This window comes from Entamoeba dispar, genomic scaffold, assembly GCF_000209125.1.
Source record: "Entamoeba dispar SAW760 scf_1105229462961 genomic scaffold, whole genome shotgun sequence".
Classification (NCBI taxonomy): Eukaryota; Evosea; order Mastigamoebida; family Endamoebidae; genus Entamoeba; species Entamoeba dispar.
The window spans coordinates 1,845-22,607 of record NW_001855454.1 but is presented as its reverse complement, the minus strand read 5'-3'; the positions used below and the strand labels follow the sequence as shown (position 1 = coordinate 22,607).

Genomic DNA, 20,763 nt, shown 5'->3' with positions numbered 1-20,763 from the left:
CAGAGATATTATATATAACAATCAAGATGAAGAATATAATAAATTTAGAAATGATAGTATATTTATGAATAAAAATAAGAGAGATTGACAGAATGAATAATTCTTTCAAAAAAAAAATATTGAAAAGATAGATGAAAATAATTTCAATCAAATAATAATTATTAACAATGAAACAATTCAAATGAATTGTAATTTTGAATAATAATTAATATAGTTGGTAGTTTAATAATATGTTTGAGTGATAAGAAGTTTTATATGATTATTCTTAACATTAAAATATATATTATCAACAGTCTATTGAATGAAATAATGAAAAATAACAATATAGATAATTTCTCTGGAAGTATTATTATAGAATTATTAGTTGTTGTTATATAATAAAATTAATTATGAATCATTCAAGTATCAAAAGTACAAAAAAAAACAATAAAATAGTATTGATCAATGTTAAAATCTAAATACATGATATATAAATAAGAATTTAATAAATATATTTAAATATACTACTAATAAAGATAGTCATTATGTTTAATAATGTATAATAGATTACCAAATAATCATATAATAAAATAAATAAAGAATAAAATGGAATTAATGTAGATAAAATGAGTATAATAGAATATAAAAATTTAAAATCAAAGTAATTTTCGTTTTTAAATTTTTAATAAAAAAATAAAAGTTACTTGTTCATTGTTTAACAATAACAAAAGATATTTATAAAATAATTTTAAAGAAAATACACACATTAATATCATTAAATACAATAATATAAAATAATAATATAGAGTCAAAGAGATATATTGAATAAAATATTATGTATATTATTTTTATATACATTTTTTATTATACAGAATAAAGTAAGAATAAAAAAACAAGTTTTTTTTAAGATAAGAAACTGTTAAACATATGAATTAATAAAATATTTAAGTATATGAATTGAGTTAATTATAGAAAAAACAAATTTGAAGTAAAAAGAAAATAAGGTAAAAGAACAAAAGAGGAAATTGTATTTTATTGATAAAATCAATATAAAATCAAATTCAATTCAGTATTAATTTGTTTAATCTAATAAAGAAGTGAATCAACAATAAAATTAGATTAATTTTATTCAATAATAGTTTATGTATCTAATGATTGATTAATAATTGTTCAAACTCTGAATAGTATTTATTTTGATTCTAAAATTTTTTTCAATGAGAATCTTTTTATATTTTGAATTGATGATGTTCACATAATCAAAAAGTTCTTCTTCTAGAACTTTTTATTGATAAAAGGAATTAATGAAAATGTCAAAGAATGGCTAGGTAGATAAAAACACAAAGATACTTAAGAGAACAAAGATATGTATAATGATAAGAATAAACCAATTAGCAAATAAGAAGGACATTGTTTTTATCAAAAAAGTTTTACACTATTAAACCAAGAATAGAACTATAGAAATTATTATTACTAATGATTAAAAGAAGTAGTGAATGATGAGAGAATAGATAGGTAGTGTTAAATTTTAAATATAAGGAAACACATTTAGTACAAAGATAATAAAAAAGAAAAGAAATAAAGTCGAATTGTTGAACAAATTTAGAAAGGAAGAAGTTAAGATAGAAATAAATTAACAATAGAAGAAAGAAGTTGTAAAAAAAAAAAAAAGAAGGAAGGAATTGATTATAAGAGAAGAAGAGAGATTATAAAATAAAGAAAAAAAAAAAAGAAAAATAAGAAAAAAAAAAAGAACTAAAAAATTAAGAAAATTAAAGGAGTATGACAAAAAGTAATTTATTTGAAAGAGTTTGTTTAATTTAGAAGAATAAAAAGAAAAGACTAAGAAATAGATGAAAATAAATAATGAAGAATATATTTCTATTTGTGGAGTTCATGAAGCAAAACATAAAAGTAAAAAGTATCAATATCTTCAAACACCAGGAATAGTTAGAACACCACATCTTATAATTTGTTGTTGTTTAAATATTGGAATAGAACCACCAGGATATAAAAAACCTAAAGTAAGTTCAAATATATTTGGATGGATTAATACTAAAGAACATAAAAAAAGAGAAATAGGATATGAAATTACAAATCAAATTGGAATTCAATATCAAAGATATTGTACACCAACAGTAACAACAGAAGGATTATGGGATCCAACAATAGAAAAAGTAAAAAAAGCATGTATTGGAGCAAGAGAAAGATTTGGAAAAGATAGAATATTATTTCATTATAATGGACATGGAGTACCATTACCAACAATTAATCATGAATGTTGGTTTTTTGATGAAGAAATAACTACATATGTACCAATGAATATTAGTGAAATTTATTCATGTATTGGAGAAAGAGGAGTTTATGTATTTGATTGTCCATATTCAGAAAGACTTTTTAAATGGTTTATAAAACGAAATGAAATAATAAAAAAACAAAATAAAAAAGGAGGAGAATATATTGTTTTTTCAGGATATGGAGATTTAGAAGCACCTCAAACTAATCCAAAATATCCAATAGATATATTTTCAACATGTTTAACTACACCATTATCAATGGCAATATTAGATTATTATTATTCAAGTGAAAATATTATTAAATTACCAACATCATTTTTAAAAACATTACCTATAGAACATAAAACAAAAATACAACCATTTTCAGAATTATATGCTATTTTAACATCTATTATTGAAACAATTGCATGGAATGTATTACCAGCAGAAATTTTTATGAAATTATTTAGACAAGATATTGCAGTAGCATCATTATTTAGACATTTTATTTTAGCATGTAGAATAATGAAAAAATTTAATTATAAACCACAATCATTTCCAGAAATTCCAGATACATCAAATCATTTATTATGGAAAACATGGGATAGTGTATTAGAACTTGCAATTCCTAAACTTATTAATTCAACAAGACAAATTAATTATTTACCAACACCATTTTTTAATAATTTAATTATATCATTAAAAACATGGTTATCAATTCATCCATCTAAAGCATCTAAACCATGTATATTACCAATGATATTTAGATTATTTTTAAGAAAAGATTATACATATGAAGTATTTGGATTAATTTGTGAATATGTAGATTTAGGATTTTTTGCATGTGATAGAGTTGTTAATATTGGATTTATACCATTATTAGTACAAAGTTTAGAAAAAGAAGGATTAGAAGAATTTGGAATTTTTTGTTTAGCAAAAATATTTTCATATGATTCAAGTCTTATTTCACATTATCTTAAAGGATCTATTGGAACATTAATAAAAATTATTCAAAAAAAAGAAAATATAAAAGAAAATATATGTGGATTATTTTTATTATCACAAATATTTAAAGATAAAGAAATTATAAAACAAATAGATATAAAAAAAATATATAATATTTTTATTGAAATATCTAAAAAAGAAAATTGGTTAATTAAAATATGGTCAATAGTATGTTTAACACATCTTATTGAAGAAGAAGAAACAATAAAAAATAAAAATTATTTAAATTTAGAAAATCAAAAAATAATAATAAAATTATCTAAAGATAAATGTCCACTTGTAAGATGTTCAATAATTTATTTAATAATACATATAATACCAAAAATAAAAATAGAAGAAATACAAGAAATATTAAATGAATTACAAAATATAATATTTGAATTAGCAAAAGATGGATGTCCAACAGTAAGAAGTTTACTTGTTGTTTTAATTTTTAAAATTATATTAAATGGATATAATGGAAATAAATATCAAGAAATTTTAGAATATTTAGGAAATGATCCAGATCCAGATGTTATTAGAGCATCAGAAGGATTAATATTATTAAATGAAAAAATAAAAGAAATAAAAATAAATAATAAAAAACAAATAATATCACCAATAGAACAAATTATTAAAACAAATAAAAAAATATTTGAAGAATTAATAGAAAGATTTTATTGTTCTATTAGAGATATATTTAGAAAACCATTATTAATTGAAGTTATTAATGAAAATAAAATAGCAAAAAAAGAATGGTTTGAAAAACAATCTATTGCAACACAATCAAGTTGTAGAGATTTATATATTGAAATTCCAAATAAAGAAATGAAAGAAGAAAATAAATTAATATTATTAAATAATATGTATATTCCTAAAAAAGTTATTTTTCATCCTACACTTCCAGTTATTTTAACAGATATTGGAAATGATACTATTGGAATTTATGAATATAAAATTAGTCAATTTCCAACAAAAACATTTTGTAATTTTAATCCAATTAATACTTCAATTAATTTTATTGATTGGATAAATAAAAATGATTCATTATTAATTTCAGGTTGTGAAGATGGAAGTATTAGAATTTGGGGAGATTGGTCAAATGAAAATAAATTAATAAGTTCATGGAGAGGAATTCCAAATCAAGTAATAACTAATACTTATTTTTCAACATTATCAAATAATAAAATTTGTGTAGGTGCTGATTATTCATTATATCTTTGGGATATAGAATTAGAAAAATATATTAATACATTTAAAACAGAAGAAACTATAACTTGTTTAAGTCAATTTAGTGATAAATCATTTTTTTGTGGAGGTATTAATGGAATAGTTAATATTATTGATATTCGAAATAAAAATATTAATCATTGGAAAGATCAAAAAAATGAAATTGTAAATATAGGTTATTCTACTAGATCATTTACAGTAGTTACAACAAGTAAAGGTGATTTATCACAAGTTTGTTTATATGATATAAGAAAAATTAGTGAAAATCAAAATTCTAAACCATATAAAATAATTAATATTCCTGAAATTACATGTGCATGTGTACATGAAGAAGCTCCTTATTTTGCTATAGGAACATCAAATAAATATGTTCAACTTTATAATGTAATTACTGGAACAAAATATCAAGATTTAAAATTATATGAAAATATCTTTAGATTTAAATCTTATCCTGTTAATTCTGTATGTTTCCCTGATTATGATTTTTCTTTAGGAGTTACAACAAATACTAATATTATTATTTATTCCCTTAATTAAAAAAAAAAAAAAATTTTGATTATAATAATAATTAATTCATTGTTTTTTTATTTAAAATTATTTTTTTATTAATAATTTATTTAAAAATAATTATTTTTTTTTTTCTTTTTTTTTTAATATTTCTTTTTTATTAATCTAAAATATTATTATTAATCTTTTAATTATTTAAATGTCTTTTATTTTTATTCCTACTGTTAGAACATTACATCAAGCTGAACTTGTTCTTAAACATAAAAATACATATTTAAGAGTAAATTCTTCTCATATGGAAGTTCCAGAATTAGTAGAATTTATTCATCAATTAGTAAATAAATATCCAGGTCAAAAAATTTATGTTGATCTTCAAGGAAGTAAAATTAGAATATCTCGTTCACAACCAAATCTTATCTTAACAAAAGATCAATTAGTTGAATTAACTATTAAAACACCAACAAAAGATACAAAATCAATTCATATTGGAAATCCTAATACTATTAAATTACTTTCTCAAGGAACTCATGTTAAAATTGATGATGGAAGAATGGAAATTGTTATTAATTATATTAAAGATTCAGAAACTGCTATAGCAACAGTTCTTAAAGGTGGTGAATTAAAACCAGGAAAAGGTTTTAATTTACAACCACATCCTTTTATTCAAAATCAATTAAGTGAAAGAGATGCAGAAATTGTTGAAAAATTAAAAGATATTAAAGAAGTATGTTTTGCTTTATCATTTGTTTGTGTTGTTGAAGAAATTCAAGATTTAAAGAAAAGAAGTAATGGAAAATATGTTGTTGCTAAAATTGAACGAGAAATGGATTTAGAAAGATTAAAAACAATTTCAAATCAATCTGATGAAATTTGGATTTGTAGAGGTGATATGGGTGTTCAATTAGGATTTGTTGGAATGGCTAAATTCGTTAGAGAATATACTACATTTATGAAACAATTAAATTGTCCATCAATTATGGCTGGTGAAGTAATGGAACATTTATGTGATAATATTATTCCTACACGTTCTGAAATATGTTATTTAGGAAATTTAATTGCTGATGGTTATAATGGAATAGTATTATCTGATGAAACTGTTTTTGGAAAATATCCACAACAAACAATGGATTTTTGTTATGATTTTGTCCAACAATACTTAAATTAATTATTATTAATAATTAATTTAATTTAATTTTCTTCTTTAAAATTTTATTTTCCTTAATTTTAAAAATATTTAATTTCTTTTTTATTATTATTAATTATTTAATTATTTATTTGTTTTTTATTATATTCCTCATAACAAATATATTAACTTTTGATTATAACAATTTTTGGATAATAAATTATTTTGTTTTTGAATTAAAGATAAATTATATTATTCTTTATATAATATATTTTATTATAAATATAACATAATAAATTTATGGTTTTAAATTATTTAATAAATATAAAATGAAATATAAATAATATTAAATAAAAGAAAAAGATAAAAATATTATTTTTAAATTATTTATTATTAATTTTTGAATATGATAATAATTAAATTCTTTATTATTAATATTAATTGAAATATTTTATATTCTTGAATTTATTTAAGAATCTATCAAAAAGAAAATTTGAATAAAATGAAATTAATTAAAATTGTAATGATTCGATTAATGATTGAATTCGAATTTTAATATCTTCTGTTAATGTTGGTTTATTAGATAACCAATTTTCTGCTTTTTTAATAAGTAATTTCCATTCAATTTTATGCTCATTAAATTTCTTTTGTAATAATTGAATAACAAAGAATGTTTGAATAATTGAACTTTCTATATCATCAACTTCAATTTCTTTGATTTCTTTAATTATTTTATCAACATTTATAAATTCTCCATTTGCTTTTTGACATTTAATGATTTCTTCATATTTTTGTTCTTTTGTTGTTTCAATTTCTTTATCATTTGAACTTGTTGAACAATAATCAATAATTTTTTGATTTGGTCTTCCCTTTTTCTTACAACAATTTATTATTGAATTACATTGTCCTATTGTTCCATAATTCATTCTTGCTGAACATTTCATCATCATAGGTTTAAAATGTCCTCTTGTCATTGGTGTAATAAAATTTCTATTTCCTCCATATGATGAATAATTTTCATTTAATTTAATATTTTTGATAAATTCAACTTCTTTTTTAGTTGTTTTATCAATAGCAATAAATGCTGTTTCTTTACAAAGAATATGATATTTCATTGATAATTTTTTTGCTTCTTCTTTTTTATTTTCAACTTCTAATTTTCTGATTTGATTAAATGCCATTAATTGATGAAGAATAATTCCTTTTGTAATTTTAATATTTTTAGTATTTTTGTATATAATTTCTTTTTCTCTACATATTCCTTTTATTTTACTTTCAATCTTTTGTTCTTCTTTAATTTCTTCTTTACATTGAATATAACATGTTATCATTCCATAAAAATTATTAATTTCTTTTGGTATTATTTCTCCTTTAATATTCCATTCAATTTGACATTTATTAATTGTTGGAATAAGAATACGTTCTGTAATTTTTGAAACTTCTTTTTTTAATAAATTTACATTCTTAGAAATAACTGAAATTCCATTTCCAATTCTACCTATATTTCTTATTAATTCAATATCACAACTTCTTCCTAATCCAACTCCATGTAATGAATTCTTTTTTGAAAGATTATGAATATATTCAATTGTATTTATTTTATTATCAACATATCCATCAGTTAATAAAATTATATGACATTTTTCTGTATTATTATCAATTAATGCTTTTAATGGTGCATCCATACTTGTTCCTCCATAATTTGCTTCAAATTCTGAAATTCTATTTGATGCATTTTTTAATGTATCTTCATTATATTCTACCATTTCTTTAAACATAAAATCATATTTACTTCCAAATGAAATAATTTCAAATTTTGATTTTAATGGTAATTGTCTTAAAAATAATTGTAACATATTTCTAAGTGCATTAATTCCTTCTCCATACATACTTCCACTTCTATCACAAATAAAAATAATATTAATATCTCCTTCTTTTTCTTTATTAATAAATGTAGATGAAATTACAACTTCATCCGTATCTTCATCTTTCATTCCAAATATTAAATCTCCATTTAATGGAACATTAATCTCTTCTTCTCCACTTAATATACCTTTAAAACTAAATTTTGAACTTCCTATAATTTTAATTGAATATGGAATTTGATATTTTTCTTTAGATTCAATTAAATTAGGAATCTTAATTATTAATTCTTCTTCTTGAATCTCCATATGTGTGAGATATTCAATACTAAATGTTACTTCACTATGTTTATTGACTAATCCAAGTAAAATACTAAATGTTGTATCATCAACTTGTTCCATTATACTTGAACTATATCCATTTGTTGTTGCATCACTTTGTTCAATCTTTGCTTGTTCTTTTTCTTTTAGTTCTGATTCAATTTCTCCATTAACTGTTTTAATTGAATATCCAGTAACAGCAGATTCATCATCTAATGTCATAATAATACTAACATTACATTCATTATTAGATTCATTCAATATTGAATGAATAGCCTTAACTTTAGCATTATTACCAATAGTCTCTATTTCAAAATTGATTGAAGTTAATCGAACTTGTTTTTCTTGAGAAATAACTCTTCCAAAAAATAACATTAATTTGATAGATAAAAGTTCTAAAATTTATCATTTTATATTAATTTCAATGAAGTTTTTAAAAATGAAAAAATCATTTTTGTCTTCTTTTAGTTTAACATTCTTTCAATTCTCTTTAATAAACCAAAAGTGATGAAGTTGAATATTTCAACAAAACAATTAATGGTTATTTATATTAAAAAAAATATTGGAATAGAAATTAGTATTAAAAAAAAAAAAAAAAAAATAATCAATGATATTGTTATAGTATAATTCTATTAAAATTTTAATAGAAATTAAAACACCTAAAAACTTGAAAATCAAATTATGACTACTCATTTTTTCAATGTTAAAGCATCAGAAAATGGTACTAAATTTCACTTAGAAATTGAAGAAGGATTAATGTATGTTCTTACTACAATTTCTGTTCTTAATGGAGAGTGTATTGTATCTTTTGAAATTGAAGATGATGAGAGTGATGATAATAAAATGAAAGAAATTTATATTGCTCGACTTTGCAAAACAATTCCTACAGAATTACTTCATCTTGAATTTGACTTACAATATGTAGATTTTATAGTACGAGGAACTGGTGAAGTATATTTTAATGGTTATAATATAATTGATCCAAGATTTAGAGACTATAAAGATGAAGATATTGAAGAAGGTGGATTTGAAATGAATATAAAATAAAAAATATTATTATTTCATTGATTGTTTAATTTAAATTTCTTCTTTATTTTATTATAACAACAAACCAATTATTAATAAATATATTATTATCTTAAAGAAGTTTATTCTTCTTTAATATCTGTTTGATACTGTTGTTCTTTTTCATAGTTATCAACAATAAGTAAAATTACTCCTATTATGAGAATAATCATTCCAAAATACCATTGTATTGGAATATATTCTCCTATTAATCCTCCAATAATTCCAGACATAATAAATCCTGTTATAGTAGATATAATTGTTACTGTAAGAGATGGTAATTCACTAAGTGCTTTTGCAAAAAAGAATCCTCCAGCACTATTACATCCAAACATTAATATAACACATAAAAATCTTATAATAATACTAAATTGATTTTGTGCAAATGGAATATATGTTGAACTAATTCCTTTACTAAATAATCCTCCAATACTCCCACAAATACCACAAACTAATGGATATTTAAATCTCCAAATCCCTTCCATTATTTTAATAAAAGTTCTTTTATTTTTAAATTAAAAAAAGAACAAAATGAAATAATCCTTTAATTCAAATATGAATTTTAGAGTGGACAAACATAATTGTATGGGAAGTATCCTTGTTGTCCTTTTAATTCTCCAAGCCACCAATCTCCTTCTTTCTTTAATACTGTAATAATATCTCCTTCTTTAAATGATAACTCTCCTTCTTCTTGTGCTTGATATTCATATTCACATCTTACTTGTTCTTTTCTTGTTGGTGGTGGGGGTGGGGGTCTTTTTCCACTAGATGTACTTACTGTTGTTTTAACACTAGTTGTACTTGTTGTTGTAGAACTTCCTGAATTTTCAAATTCAGATGGTTCATATGTTCCATCCATGACATCACTAGATTTCTTTGAGAAAACATTTGCATCAATAACCATTGATGATTCTCCTGGAGTAATAATTGGTGCTGGGTCAAGTGCACAAATTCTGAAATTACTAGAAACTTCTGATGCTTCTCCCCAATAATTATTTAAATGATTCAAATAATCTGTATAACTAACAATAAGAGTACCACAAATTGGAGAAACAACTTCATCAGCAGAAGATGTTAATTTTTCAACATCAGCAATAATTTCATTTCTTAGGTAATTGTAAAGGTCTCTAGCAACATTGTATTTATTCTGTGCTTCTGCAAGTCCACTTTGTTTTCCTGGTGGTTTCTTAGAAATACTGAGAACTGAGTCATGATATCTATCCATATCAATTCTTCTATTATGACAAATTTCAAATCTTTTTTCCATTATTTTGAATTGTTCCATATAAGTTTTTAATGGAACAATAATATCACTCTCAATTCTTGTTTCATATGTATTAACCCCTTCATCTATTTTTTGGAACGTTGAAATAATAGAATCTATATCTGTCTTTGTTTCGGGACTATTATTAACAACACAATCACCTAATGATGTTAAAACTTCAACTTGCATCAAATTAGTAGCATGAATAGTAGGTGCTAGCTTCTTAATAACTTCTAAAATATTCTTAAACTTTTTATATGATTCACTGAGCTTATTCTTGGCATATTGAACGTCACTGTCCATAGTTTTTTGACCTGCTCCAACATGGGTTTTAATTTGATAAAACTTTCTTCCAAATGCCTCTCCAATTCCGCTCATTTAACTAATAATTTTAGATTAAGCTTGGTTTTATTGAAAGAGATTTTTAATAATAAACTCAAATTTGAAAGAAGGATTTATTTTTCGTATATTATAAATAAAACTATATAAAAATAGATTAATTATTATAAATAAAATTGAAATTCTCATAAAATAATAAAAATTTGAAAAAATATTATATAAAAATAGATTTTGTTTTTTATTAACAACAAATAAGTTAAATTGTTGATTTCTATTTCTTTATAATTATTTTTTATTAATTAGAACCTAATTAGTTAGATTAAACTATGGAGATTAAAAAATGAAAAACAAATAAAAAGTAATTAATTTAGTGATAATAGAATTATTTCTATTATTTTTAGTCCATCAGAGACTAACACCACCTCTGAATCGTTTTCTATCACTTGGTTTCTTTTATAGTGCCATTTCAATTTTTGATTCATTTATTAATCTAATGCTTTCTGCATTTACTAATCCATTTATAGAGTTACTACTAGAAGACTGAAAAAAGAAAAAATAATAAATTATAATTTATTTGTTGATAAATAATTATAAAAGATGAACTAAAAAATTAATTAATTATAGTTCAGATTTATTTCTTAATATCTAAATTATTCCATCTCTTTTTTAAATTATTTACAAGAAGTATTCTTCAATAAAATTTACTATTAAAAAAAATATGAATTTTTAGATATTCAGAGTGACATAACACAATAATTAGAATAAAAAAATAAAATAATAATATAAAAACTGTGTAATTAACTTGTTATTAGTTGTTAGATATTTGATATAAATAAACACCACCAAGAGCAACTAATATACAAAGAATCCAAAAGACTATTCCTAAGTTAGGTAATATCCCAGATTTATTATTCATTGAATTAATATAGTCATTAACTTTTTTATGATTCTCTTGTATTTCAGCTAATTTTTTTACTGCATCCTTTGAACCTAATTCAGCTGCTTTTTCTAAATAATGAATTGCTTCTTCTTCATCACACTCAATTCCTTCTCCATTTAATAACATATTAGCAACAAATAGTTGTGCTTTTAAATTATTATTATCTGCAGCAATTTTATATGTTTTAAATGCTAATTCCATTTGACCTCTTTTTATATAACATTCTCCTAATGACATAAGTGACCCTTTATTTCCTTTTTCTACTGCTTTTTCAAACCAGTGAGTCGCTTCATCTAAATTAGATACTGTTCCAAGTCCATTTAAATAACACAATGCTACACCATTCATTCCTTTAACATTTCCTTGTTGTGCAGCTTTTAACAACCATTCAAACCCCAATTTTGAAGATCTTTTTACACCATCTGCTGAAAAATAACAAGTTGAAACTAATAATTGAGCTTCAGTGTATCCTTTTGTAGCAGCTTTTAACATCCATTTAAATCCTTTTGAAGAATTTTTTGGAACTCCTTTTCCATACAAATAACATTCCCCAAGTTTAAATTGTGCAATAGTATTTTCTTGTTCTGCAGACATTGTTAACCATTTAAAAGAATTTTCATATTGTTTTAAAGTATCAGCAAAATAAATTCCTAATAGAAGTTGTGAATTACTATCACCACTTAAAGCTTTTTCATGTAAAAGATTTAATTTTTTATTGTTTTCCTTATTTAATAAGTGTTAAGGGAAATGAAATAAAACCAAAGAAAACAAACCATTCTTTGAAACAAGGAAGAATAAAATAAATTTCCTTTTTTTTAAGAAAAAAAAAATAAAAATAAAAAAAGAATGAACAAATTAATTATTCTAACAATTTTTATTAGAATGAAATTATTTAAGAAACACAATTCGTAATGGAGATTCAATCACACATAAACGACAACTCGCTTTTTGAATTGTTTCTATTAACCTTATACATCTACAAAAAATATCTACATTGATAGCTATCAACTTCTCTTTTAGAGGTTCATCAACAGAAACATACGATATCCCTTTAATTGAACAAAATTCTAAATAAATGTCTCGAGCAGTAAAACAAGGACAATCATTAAAAAGTTCAAATGGAGGAGAACTTAATTTACTTGCAACAATAGTAAAAATCATTATATAATTTACAACAAGATCATTAACAGATGGGTCATCCCAAATATCTCTCATACGAACAGAAACATTTCCATCAATATCTGTTTTATATGGAACATTTGATGAAATACTATCAGTTGTTTGACTATTTTGATTATCAATACTTGATGTTAATTCAGTTGTTGAAGGTTCATCGTTAAGAAGGGTGGTAGTATTTTCTAGTATTGAAGACTTACTTTTTATTTTATTTCCTTTCTCTCTTTTTCTATAAACTCTTTTTACAGGTTTTTGTTTAATAGCCTTTTTTTTATAAACATTTGGTGTAATGAATTTAAATTGTTTGGGAGGTTTTTTATTAATTTCCTTTTTGGAAATAAGTGTTCGTTGTTTATTTTCTATTTTTTGTTCCAATGCTTCATACTTTAATTTTGCTATTTCAATATCACTTTCATATTTCATTGAATCAGTAACAATTCGTTGTATTTCTGTTGTTTTATTGTTAATTGCTTTTTGATACGAATCAATAGTTTCTTTTATTTCATCATTTTCTTTTTTTAATCGTTCATTTTGTTGTTTAAGAATGGTAATTTCTCGTTCTGCGACTTTATGTTGAACATACTCTTCCAAACTAATAGCAGTTTCACCTATATTCATTCTTTCTAATTTAATTTTTTTGTTTTGCTTTTCTTAGTTTTAGGACTTCCATTTCAAACTATCACCAGAACATTTCAATGGCTAAACCCTCAATTTCATTCAAAAAATTTCTTTAAAAATTAAAAAAAAAATATTATTTTTAAATTATTAAATATAGAACTTTCATATTGTATATTAATAGGAATACTTATTCATTTGAAAATAATTAATTCAATCGTACAACATTTTCTTTATTTGATATTTCGTTTTTAAATAATTAATTTTTCAATTTGAGAATGAAAGTGTTTTTACTTTATTTCAGTTTACTTGAGTTCATAAAATAAACCAATTAAAAATGTAGTTACTTTTAAATTAACTCCTTTCATTTTAAAAAAAATACTCTTTAAAAGACAACATTTAAAAAGTTTATTGGTTATAATTTCAAAAGTATTTAAAAATTAAATACAAATCATTAATGTTAACTATTTTTAATTTATAATTTAATCAATTTTTATTGTACACTTTATTTCATTTATTATTCTAATTCTAATTAATAATAATTTATCATTTTCAATCATTATTAACCTTTGTATCTATTTAATTGTTCTTATATAATACTCAATTAAAAAAATCATTAATTAATTTTTGATTTTTATAAACTAAATTCATTAATAAATTCTGTTCTTCTTTTTTTAGATATTCTTCTATAAATACTTTGATAATAACAAGTCTATTCAATTAGATGAGATTTTATTCCATCCAATACCCAGATATTTGACTCTAAATAATGTAAATAAATTTTTATATATTAAATTACATTACACAGTATTTTTAAGTATTGTCAAAAGATAATTTCTAAAATAATGATTATTACTTTAAAAAGGAAAAATAGTTCTATTACCTATTATATTAGATGTTGAATATAGAGTTATTATTTTATTTTTATTGTTTACAAACTTATTATTGATTCATTTAATTGTCAATCATTTAATTTAATTGTTTCATGCTGTTTCATTTATTATAGTCACAATAATATTTATTCTATTAATTAATTTAACTTCCCTCTAACAAATTACTTCTGGTTTAACTTCTTAATAATTATATTTAAAATAATTTAACAAAAACACTGCTTAATTAAACCTCTAATTCACTGAATATAATTAAAAATGGTTAATTATTCAAGTAATTAATAACAATAAAAGAAAAAAAGATTGTTTTATTTTTAGAATCTCTTTATATAATTATTATTATACTTACAACATTTCATACAATTAAAAATATGATTTGAAAACAATTAAATAGCTAAATTATTAGTAATACTCAAATAAATAAAAGTTAAATGATATAAATAATATTTCTATTAAAATTTTATATTCAAAATATTATTTTAGTATCACTCATGCATATTAAGTTTGTCTTTCTTATTGAATTTTTAGAAGTACGAATTAAAAGGAGTTCTCCAATCAATTGTTTCTGTTGTTCGTAAAGTTGGTTTAACTCCAGGGGGATAAGTAACAAAATCACCACAAATAATCTTTAATAATCTTCCATATTTAACCCATTCAACCAAAGCATCTTTTTCCATATCAAAATTTAAATTGATACCTTTATTAATTTCTTCCATTAAATTATTTCTTAGAATCAACGATTGAAATAAAGATACCTTTTCACTATATTTATATATTCAGCATAATCTAAGTAAAATCTCAAAAAGCAAATAAATTAAAAAGAAGAAATAACAAAAAAAAATCCATGCAATTTATTTAGTTTGTTTTCCCTTGTATTGCTTAGCTGGGTTCTTCTTAGCACAAACTTTACCGAAGTGTTTGAGTGCTTCTCTAACATTTCTCTTTCCTCTAATGAGGACAGTCTTTCTTCCAGTTGGTGCTTTAAGTGCAAGTTCATCAAATCTTAAACACTTTCCACCAGCTTTAGTGATGGCTGCTTCTGCTGTTTTAGTGAATTTAAGAGCACAAACATTCATTTTTGGAACTGGATATCTACTGTCATAAGTGACTGTATTGACACAGACTGCAGTTTCTTCTGGGTGTTTCTTCATAAGGCATGCTAATTTGCTAGTAGAAACGATTGGTCTATTAACACGGCTTAAGCAAAGTCTGTGTAAGATTGTTTTAGCAAATTTAGATTGTGTTCTTCTGGCAAGGAAACCATAAAGGCGAACAAGAAGTTTCATATAAGCGTTGTTTCCACGAGCGGTCTTTGAAACGTGTTTACGAACATGATGTCTGTCTAAATCGATGGCCATCGCTTTGTTCTGCACATTTCATAGTTCTTCAGGGTTTTTTCTTTTCTTTTTAATAATAACCTTATATAGTTTTTTATAATAAAATTGGATGCAATAAAACAATTATAAAGAAACTTAGGTAAATTAGATGAAATACAAAGAAATAATCAATGTAATAAAATAATAAGAGAAAAAAGAAATAGAAAAAAGAGAGTACAAATAAATCTAAACCAGATAATAGCAAAAGAAAAATTCAATGGGTCAGAATAATAATAGAAAGAAACAGTTAAAAAAGGAAAAAAGAACTTATAAACTGAAACGATGAACAAATTGTTTATTCGAAAGGCAGAACATGAAGATTTAAGAAGGGTTAAAGAACTTCACGATAACTTACTATGCGTTAAATATGGACACCATTTTTATGAACAACTTATTAATGGGCATGGATATATATTACTTGTTGCTGTATTAAATGCCCAAATAATTGGATTTGCAAGTTTTAGAATTGAGTGGCTTAATCAAAAAGAAGAAATTACTACTCAAGCTGGATTACTTACATTAGGTGTAGATAGAAAGTACCAAACACAAGGAATTGGTGGATATCTTTTAGAAAAAGGTTGTAGTTATATGAAAGAATTAGGAGTAAGTTCAGTTTATCTTCATGCATTAGCATCAAATACTCCTGTTCATTCATTTTATCAAAACCATTATTTTATTCATGAAGATACAGTAAAGAATTATTATCACTTCGATAAAACATATCAAGACGCCTTTGTATTTAGAAGAAAGTTTGATAAAAAGTTACATTCTCATTTTTCATATTGGATGGACTCAGTTTTGGAAATATTTGAAACTTGTTGCTGTTAGTAAACTTTGTTCATTTCATTTCTTTTCTTCTTTCAACAAATTAATTTATCCTTTTAATAATAATAATATCTTCATTTAGTTTTTCTTTTATTATCAAAAGAAACAATTCTTTCATTGACTCATCTTCATTTTATTAGTTGTTTAAATAACACAAAAATAAAGTTTCTTAAAAGAAAAACAAAAACTTAAAAGAATAAAAAATGACTGAAGTTATTTGGGGTACCACTATCCAATACAAAGAAGTTAAGAAAACGATTCAACAATTTCTTTCTTCTCCTAAATACCATCTCCTTTTGGAAAATTCAAACGAAACTCATTTTATTGATATATATTTACCTGATGTATTAGAATTTGATAAAAATTTATATAAATGTACTATTGAATATCCAACTCAAATATTACATTTATATGATCTAGTTGTAAGTGAAATGGGATATGAAGAAGTTGAAGTTCGTGTATTTGGGTTATCTCAAGTTAAACGTATTAGAGGACTTTCACCAAGTGATATAGAGCGATTGGTGAGTGTTCGAGGAATGGTTACAAGAGTAGGTAATATTATTCCATCAATGAAATCTGGTTATTTTAAATGTACTGAGTGTAATTATAATGTTGATTTAGTTGTAGATGTTCGTGGTACATTAACTGTTCCTGCTAAATGTCCTCATTGTAAGAAAACAGGAACATTGCAACTAATACATACTCTATCATACTATATTGATAAACAAATTATTCGACTTCAAGAATCTCCTGAAGCAATTCCAGCAGGTGAAACTCCACAAACACTTCATTTACTTGCATTTGACTCACTTGTTGATTCAGCAAAACCAGGTGATCGTATTGAAGTTACTGGAGTTTATAGAGCTGATCCAGTCAAAATAGGAGTTTCACAAAGGACAGTGAGAGCAGTTTTTAGGTCTTATATTGATGTTATTCATATTAAAAAATATTCAAAAGAGACAGAAGTTGATATTGATTTTACTACATTAGTTAATGACGATTGGTATGAAAGATTAACTAGATCAGTTGCACCTTCTATTACAGAGATGGATGATGTAAAGAAGGGGTTATTATGCCAATTATTTGGCGGTTCAGCAAAGACATTACAAGATAACCAAAAGTTGAGAGGAGACATTAACATTTTAATGCTTGGTGATCCTGGAACTTCTAAAAGTCAATTATTAACATTTATGCATAAAGTCGCTCCACGTGGAATGTATACCTCAGGAAGAGGATCAAGTGCTGTTGGATTAACAGCATTTGTTGGAAAGTCTGAAGAAGGAGGAACAGTATTAGAAAGTGGGGCATTGGTTATGAGTGATAAAGGATTGTGTTGTATTGATGAATTTGATAAAATGACAGAAATGACACGAAGTGTATTGCATGAGGCAATGGAGCAACAAACAATTTCAGTTGCAAAAAGTGGAATAGTATGTTCATTAAATGCACGTACAGCAATATTAGCATCAGCAAATCCAAAAGAATCAAGGTATAATCCAAAATTAAGTGTATTAGATAATATTCAAATGCCACCCTCATTATTATCACGATTTGATTTGATTTATCTTATACTTGATCAACCAAATCCTGAAAGAGATAGAAAATTAGCCCGACATATTATTTCATTGTACTGGGGCCATGAAATTATAACTGATGCGTTAGACATTTCTACATTTAGTTCATTTGTTAGGTATGCTCGTAAACGATGTAAGCCAGTATTAACTGATGAAGCAAGAACGGAGTTGGTTAAAGGATATTTAGAAATGAGAAAGATTGGAAGTGAAAACAAAACTCATAAAACTATTTCTGCTACAACAAGACAGCTTGAATCACTTATCCGTATCTCTGAGGCTCTTGCTAAAATGCAATTAAGAGAAAAAGTTAATGCAAGAGATGTCAAAGAGGCTATTCGATTAGTAACATCAGCTATTCATCAAGCTGCTACAGACCCAGAAACAGGAATTGTTGACTATGATTTGATTCAAACAACAAAAGGATACAGAGAACAATCAGTTATTGAAGAGTCTTAAAAAAAAAACTATGAAGAGTTATAAATTTAATTCAACATTTTAAATAATATTTACTTGTGTGGTAAGTTTAGTTTTTTACCACGAATTACTGCTGGTGGTAGAGTATCCATTTCTTGTTCATCAAAACTTGAAATATCTTCTGCATTGTTGTGTATTTTATAATTATTACTTTCACTAAATCCATGAGTTATACAACACCCAATATGAATTGCTAGATTAAAGAAAACAATGCTTAATTCTAAAAAGAAGAAAGGTATAAATATGTAGAGAAATTTTACATCAACAAAACCATCTAATTTCATTGATAATAATATAAGAAATATTGCTAATGGTATTGAAACAAAGGTTAATAAAAATAAAAGAAATTGGTTCATTGTTATTGCTTCACTAACAGTTTTTTTTTCATAACACGGAAAGAATAAAAAATAGCAAGGAAGATCTGATACTAACAACTTGTTACTACAACATGATAAATATATCGTTGTAAAAGTAAATAAAATAATTTCATAAATTGAACCAACGTATAACGGTAAAAATGATGCATAATATGGAACGTATTCACCTCCAAGACTTGCTAATGCAATAAGTATTATAGAAGCTACAATACTACATGACGGTATCGTACAATATATAACTTTAGTAAATGAACATGGAGCTCGTTTATATACAGGTAAACAGGTAAAATTTGCACAAGAAAATACTGCAAGTACAGCACAGAGAAATGGAGGAATTAATACGAATATAAATCCAATGATATTACTGACGTAACATAAGACTAATATATAAAAAAAGAAAATAAGTATACTAAAGAATGACATCACACCAATGTATGGAGAAGAGTATAAATATATTGAAGAAATTAAAATAATAGAAACATTTTGTTGTGGAAGATAAGCTAAATCAAAGAATGGTCCATAAATATATCTTAAACCAATAATTGCAAGATACGGAAAAAAGGTTTTTGTTATTATTGACACTGAAAAGAATAAGAAAGGAACGATACTTGGAAACATAAACACCCTGTCTAACCTTAATACCAATAATACAAGAAAGATAATATCACAAAAATATGAGATATAATCCCAAGATATATTTAATAATATAGTTACAAATACCCAAACAATTTTTGTCCCTCGACGGTGTGGTAATGATTTTGGTTTATTCTTTTGTGAAAAGTCAGTCGTTGTTGAATAACTATCTTTTGGTTGAAATTGTTTGATAATAACATAATCTTCTTGGTATTCTTTAATAGATCTTTTTTCATCGTCTTTACTATATCCTAATGTATGGTGCCAATAATCTACATCTTTAATTAATGGTGAAAATTTTTTACAAGTTAACGATAAATTTAGTACATCTTTTGGTTCTAATTCAACTGCTATATGGCTTAGTAATTCCAGTGATAATGAATCGAGAGTGATTTCTTCCTCAGTTGAAGATAGTGGGGATTGCATTAAATTTAGTGATTAAAAGTTTTATTAACAAAGTATTAAAGTATTATTTTTAAAACTAAGAAGTAAACAACTATTTTGGAATTTAAAAAAAAATTAAAAATTAATAATAACACTTTTAAAAACGTTTATGTGTTGAATAATTTAATTATGTGGTTTTATATCTTCTTTTATTATTAGTTTGATCCTCTTCTTGTTTATTTATTTTTCTTTATTTGATTATTAATTTCCTTATTTATTAGTTATAATATAGTTCTCTTCATTTTGTACAGTTATTTATATTTACTTTCAGTTTAATACATTTATTCTTCTATTAGTGTTTTGCCATATTACAATTATAGTCTTTGATACTTTTTTTCTATAACCATTTCAAGATATTATTTTTGTTTTATGATTCGTTAACTTTTTAAATTAAATTAAAACTAATTCTCTCACTACTTGTCTTAGTGGCATTTCTTGTTATTTTAGTTATAGTATTATCTATTTCACCTCCCCCCATGAATAAACTTAATT

The 20,763-nt window shown here is 23.6% G+C and overlaps 12 protein-coding genes across 12 annotated transcripts, besides 46 other annotated features; 5 read left to right on the top strand and 7 right to left on the bottom strand.

The window, feature by feature from the left end:
* Positions 1–370: 370 nt before the first annotated feature.
* Positions 371–391: a sequence feature (AT_rich).
* An 87-nt stretch (positions 392–478) lies between these two features.
* Positions 479–625: a microsatellite.
* Positions 531–644: a microsatellite.
* A 6-nt stretch (positions 645–650) lies between these two features.
* Positions 651–848: a sequence feature (AT_rich).
* Positions 849–1,580: 732 nt separating this feature from the next.
* Positions 1,581–1,658: a microsatellite.
* Positions 1,659–1,686: 28 nt separating this feature from the next.
* Positions 1,687–1,739: a microsatellite.
* A 19-nt stretch (positions 1,740–1,758) lies between these two features.
* EDI_143770 (uncharacterized protein) lies at positions 1,759–5,003 on the top strand (the record flags this gene model as incomplete). The annotated part of the gene is made up of 2 exons (XM_001740469.1): positions 1,759–1,785; positions 1,830–5,003. The coding sequence occupies 2 exons, from the start codon at positions 1,759–1,761 to the stop codon at positions 5,001–5,003; spliced, it is 3,201 nt and encodes a 1,066-aa protein (XP_001740521.1).
* Positions 2,385–2,421: a microsatellite.
* Positions 2,927–2,958: a sequence feature (AT_rich).
* Positions 3,248–3,417: a sequence feature (AT_rich).
* Positions 3,461–3,516: a sequence feature (AT_rich).
* Positions 3,548–3,635: a sequence feature (AT_rich).
* Positions 3,682–3,707: a sequence feature (AT_rich).
* Positions 3,803–3,890: a microsatellite.
* Positions 4,075–4,102: a sequence feature (AT_rich).
* Positions 4,976–5,096: a sequence feature (AT_rich).
* Positions 5,097–5,132: a microsatellite.
* A 7-nt stretch (positions 5,133–5,139) lies between these two features.
* Positions 5,140–5,190: a sequence feature (AT_rich).
* EDI_143760 (pyruvate kinase, putative) lies at positions 5,173–6,138 on the top strand (the record flags this gene model as incomplete). Its single annotated transcript, XM_001740468.1, has 1 exon — positions 5,173–6,138. One exon carries the CDS (start codon positions 5,173–5,175, stop codon positions 6,136–6,138), a length of 966 nt encoding a protein of 321 aa, XP_001740520.1.
* Positions 6,139–6,148: 10 nt separating this feature from the next.
* Positions 6,149–6,265: a microsatellite.
* Positions 6,266–6,308: 43 nt separating this feature from the next.
* Positions 6,309–6,353: a sequence feature (AT_rich).
* Positions 6,354–6,357: 4 nt separating this feature from the next.
* Positions 6,358–6,450: a microsatellite.
* Positions 6,414–6,465: a microsatellite.
* Positions 6,466–6,616: a sequence feature (AT_rich).
* Positions 6,609–8,654, bottom strand: EDI_143750 (uncharacterized protein; the record flags this gene model as incomplete). Its single annotated transcript, XM_001740467.1, has 1 exon — positions 6,609–8,654. The coding sequence occupies one exon, from the start codon at positions 8,652–8,654 to the stop codon at positions 6,609–6,611; it is 2,046 nt and encodes a 681-aa protein (XP_001740519.1).
* Positions 7,106–7,141: a sequence feature (AT_rich).
* Positions 7,304–7,339: a sequence feature (AT_rich).
* Positions 8,003–8,023: a sequence feature (AT_rich).
* A 166-nt stretch (positions 8,655–8,820) lies between the features above and the next one.
* Positions 8,821–8,935: a sequence feature (AT_rich).
* Positions 8,936–8,960: 25 nt separating this feature from the next.
* On the top strand, positions 8,961–9,326 carry EDI_143740 (uncharacterized protein; the record flags this gene model as incomplete). The annotated part of the gene is made up of 1 exon (XM_001740466.1): positions 8,961–9,326. The coding sequence occupies one exon, from the start codon at positions 8,961–8,963 to the stop codon at positions 9,324–9,326; it is 366 nt and encodes a 121-aa protein (XP_001740518.1).
* Positions 9,315–9,416: a sequence feature (AT_rich).
* An 11-nt stretch (positions 9,417–9,427) lies between these two features.
* EDI_143730 (uncharacterized protein) lies at positions 9,428–9,829 on the bottom strand (the record flags this gene model as incomplete). The annotated part of the gene is made up of 1 exon (XM_001740465.1): positions 9,428–9,829. The coding sequence occupies one exon, from the start codon at positions 9,827–9,829 to the stop codon at positions 9,428–9,430; it is 402 nt and encodes a 133-aa protein (XP_001740517.1).
* Positions 9,828–9,868: a sequence feature (AT_rich).
* Positions 9,869–9,906: 38 nt separating this feature from the next.
* EDI_143720 (bridging integrator, putative) lies at positions 9,907–10,986 on the bottom strand (the record flags this gene model as incomplete). Its single annotated transcript, XM_001740464.1, has 1 exon — positions 9,907–10,986. One exon carries the CDS (start codon positions 10,984–10,986, stop codon positions 9,907–9,909), a length of 1,080 nt encoding a protein of 359 aa, XP_001740516.1.
* Positions 10,987–11,073: 87 nt separating this feature from the next.
* Positions 11,074–11,249: a sequence feature (AT_rich).
* A 51-nt stretch (positions 11,250–11,300) lies between these two features.
* Positions 11,301–11,373: a repeat region.
* A 17-nt stretch (positions 11,374–11,390) lies between these two features.
* Positions 11,391–11,481: a repeat region.
* Positions 11,482–11,497: 16 nt separating this feature from the next.
* Positions 11,498–11,570: a sequence feature (AT_rich).
* Positions 11,571–11,640: 70 nt separating this feature from the next.
* Positions 11,641–11,676: a sequence feature (AT_rich).
* A 22-nt stretch (positions 11,677–11,698) lies between these two features.
* Positions 11,699–11,736: a sequence feature (AT_rich).
* A 19-nt stretch (positions 11,737–11,755) lies between these two features.
* Positions 11,756–12,663, bottom strand: EDI_143710 (uncharacterized protein; the record flags this gene model as incomplete). The annotated part of the gene is made up of 2 exons (XM_001740463.1): positions 11,756–12,557; positions 12,647–12,663. The coding sequence occupies 2 exons, from the start codon at positions 12,661–12,663 to the stop codon at positions 11,756–11,758; spliced, it is 819 nt and encodes a 272-aa protein (XP_001740515.1).
* Positions 12,664–12,680: 17 nt separating this feature from the next.
* Positions 12,681–12,783: a sequence feature (AT_rich).
* On the bottom strand, positions 12,776–13,681 carry EDI_143700 (uncharacterized protein; the record flags this gene model as incomplete). The annotated part of the gene is made up of 1 exon (XM_001740462.1): positions 12,776–13,681. One exon carries the CDS (start codon positions 13,679–13,681, stop codon positions 12,776–12,778), a length of 906 nt encoding a protein of 301 aa, XP_001740514.1.
* A 101-nt stretch (positions 13,682–13,782) lies between these two features.
* Positions 13,783–13,837: a sequence feature (AT_rich).
* A 256-nt stretch (positions 13,838–14,093) lies between these two features.
* Positions 14,094–14,338: a sequence feature (AT_rich).
* Positions 14,339–14,441: 103 nt separating this feature from the next.
* Positions 14,442–14,476: a sequence feature (AT_rich).
* Positions 14,477–14,688: 212 nt separating this feature from the next.
* Positions 14,689–14,717: a sequence feature (AT_rich).
* A 34-nt stretch (positions 14,718–14,751) lies between these two features.
* Positions 14,752–14,778: a sequence feature (AT_rich).
* A 35-nt stretch (positions 14,779–14,813) lies between these two features.
* Positions 14,814–15,050: a sequence feature (AT_rich).
* A 369-nt stretch (positions 15,051–15,419) lies between these two features.
* Positions 15,420–15,926, bottom strand: EDI_143690 (60S ribosomal protein L18-B, putative; the record flags this gene model as incomplete). Its single annotated transcript, XM_001740461.1, has 1 exon — positions 15,420–15,926. One exon carries the CDS (start codon positions 15,924–15,926, stop codon positions 15,420–15,422), a length of 507 nt encoding a protein of 168 aa, XP_001740513.1.
* Positions 15,927–16,000: 74 nt separating this feature from the next.
* Positions 16,001–16,156: a microsatellite.
* Positions 16,057–16,210: a microsatellite.
* Positions 16,211–16,226: 16 nt separating this feature from the next.
* On the top strand, positions 16,227–16,772 carry EDI_143680 (N-terminal acetyltransferase, putative; the record flags this gene model as incomplete). Its single annotated transcript, XM_001740460.1, has 1 exon — positions 16,227–16,772. The coding sequence occupies one exon, from the start codon at positions 16,227–16,229 to the stop codon at positions 16,770–16,772; it is 546 nt and encodes a 181-aa protein (XP_001740512.1).
* Positions 16,773–16,972: 200 nt separating this feature from the next.
* EDI_143670 (DNA replication licensing factor MCM4, putative) lies at positions 16,973–18,799 on the top strand (the record flags this gene model as incomplete). Its single annotated transcript, XM_001740459.1, has 1 exon — positions 16,973–18,799. The coding sequence occupies one exon, from the start codon at positions 16,973–16,975 to the stop codon at positions 18,797–18,799; it is 1,827 nt and encodes a 608-aa protein (XP_001740511.1).
* Positions 18,800–18,817: 18 nt separating this feature from the next.
* Positions 18,818–18,852: a sequence feature (AT_rich).
* Positions 18,850–20,253, bottom strand: EDI_143660 (uncharacterized protein; the record flags this gene model as incomplete). Its single annotated transcript, XM_001740458.1, has 1 exon — positions 18,850–20,253. One exon carries the CDS (start codon positions 20,251–20,253, stop codon positions 18,850–18,852), a length of 1,404 nt encoding a protein of 467 aa, XP_001740510.1.
* A 79-nt stretch (positions 20,254–20,332) lies between these two features.
* Positions 20,333–20,363: a sequence feature (AT_rich).
* A 14-nt stretch (positions 20,364–20,377) lies between these two features.
* Positions 20,378–20,490: a microsatellite.
* Between the last annotated feature and the right edge of the window lie 273 nt (positions 20,491–20,763).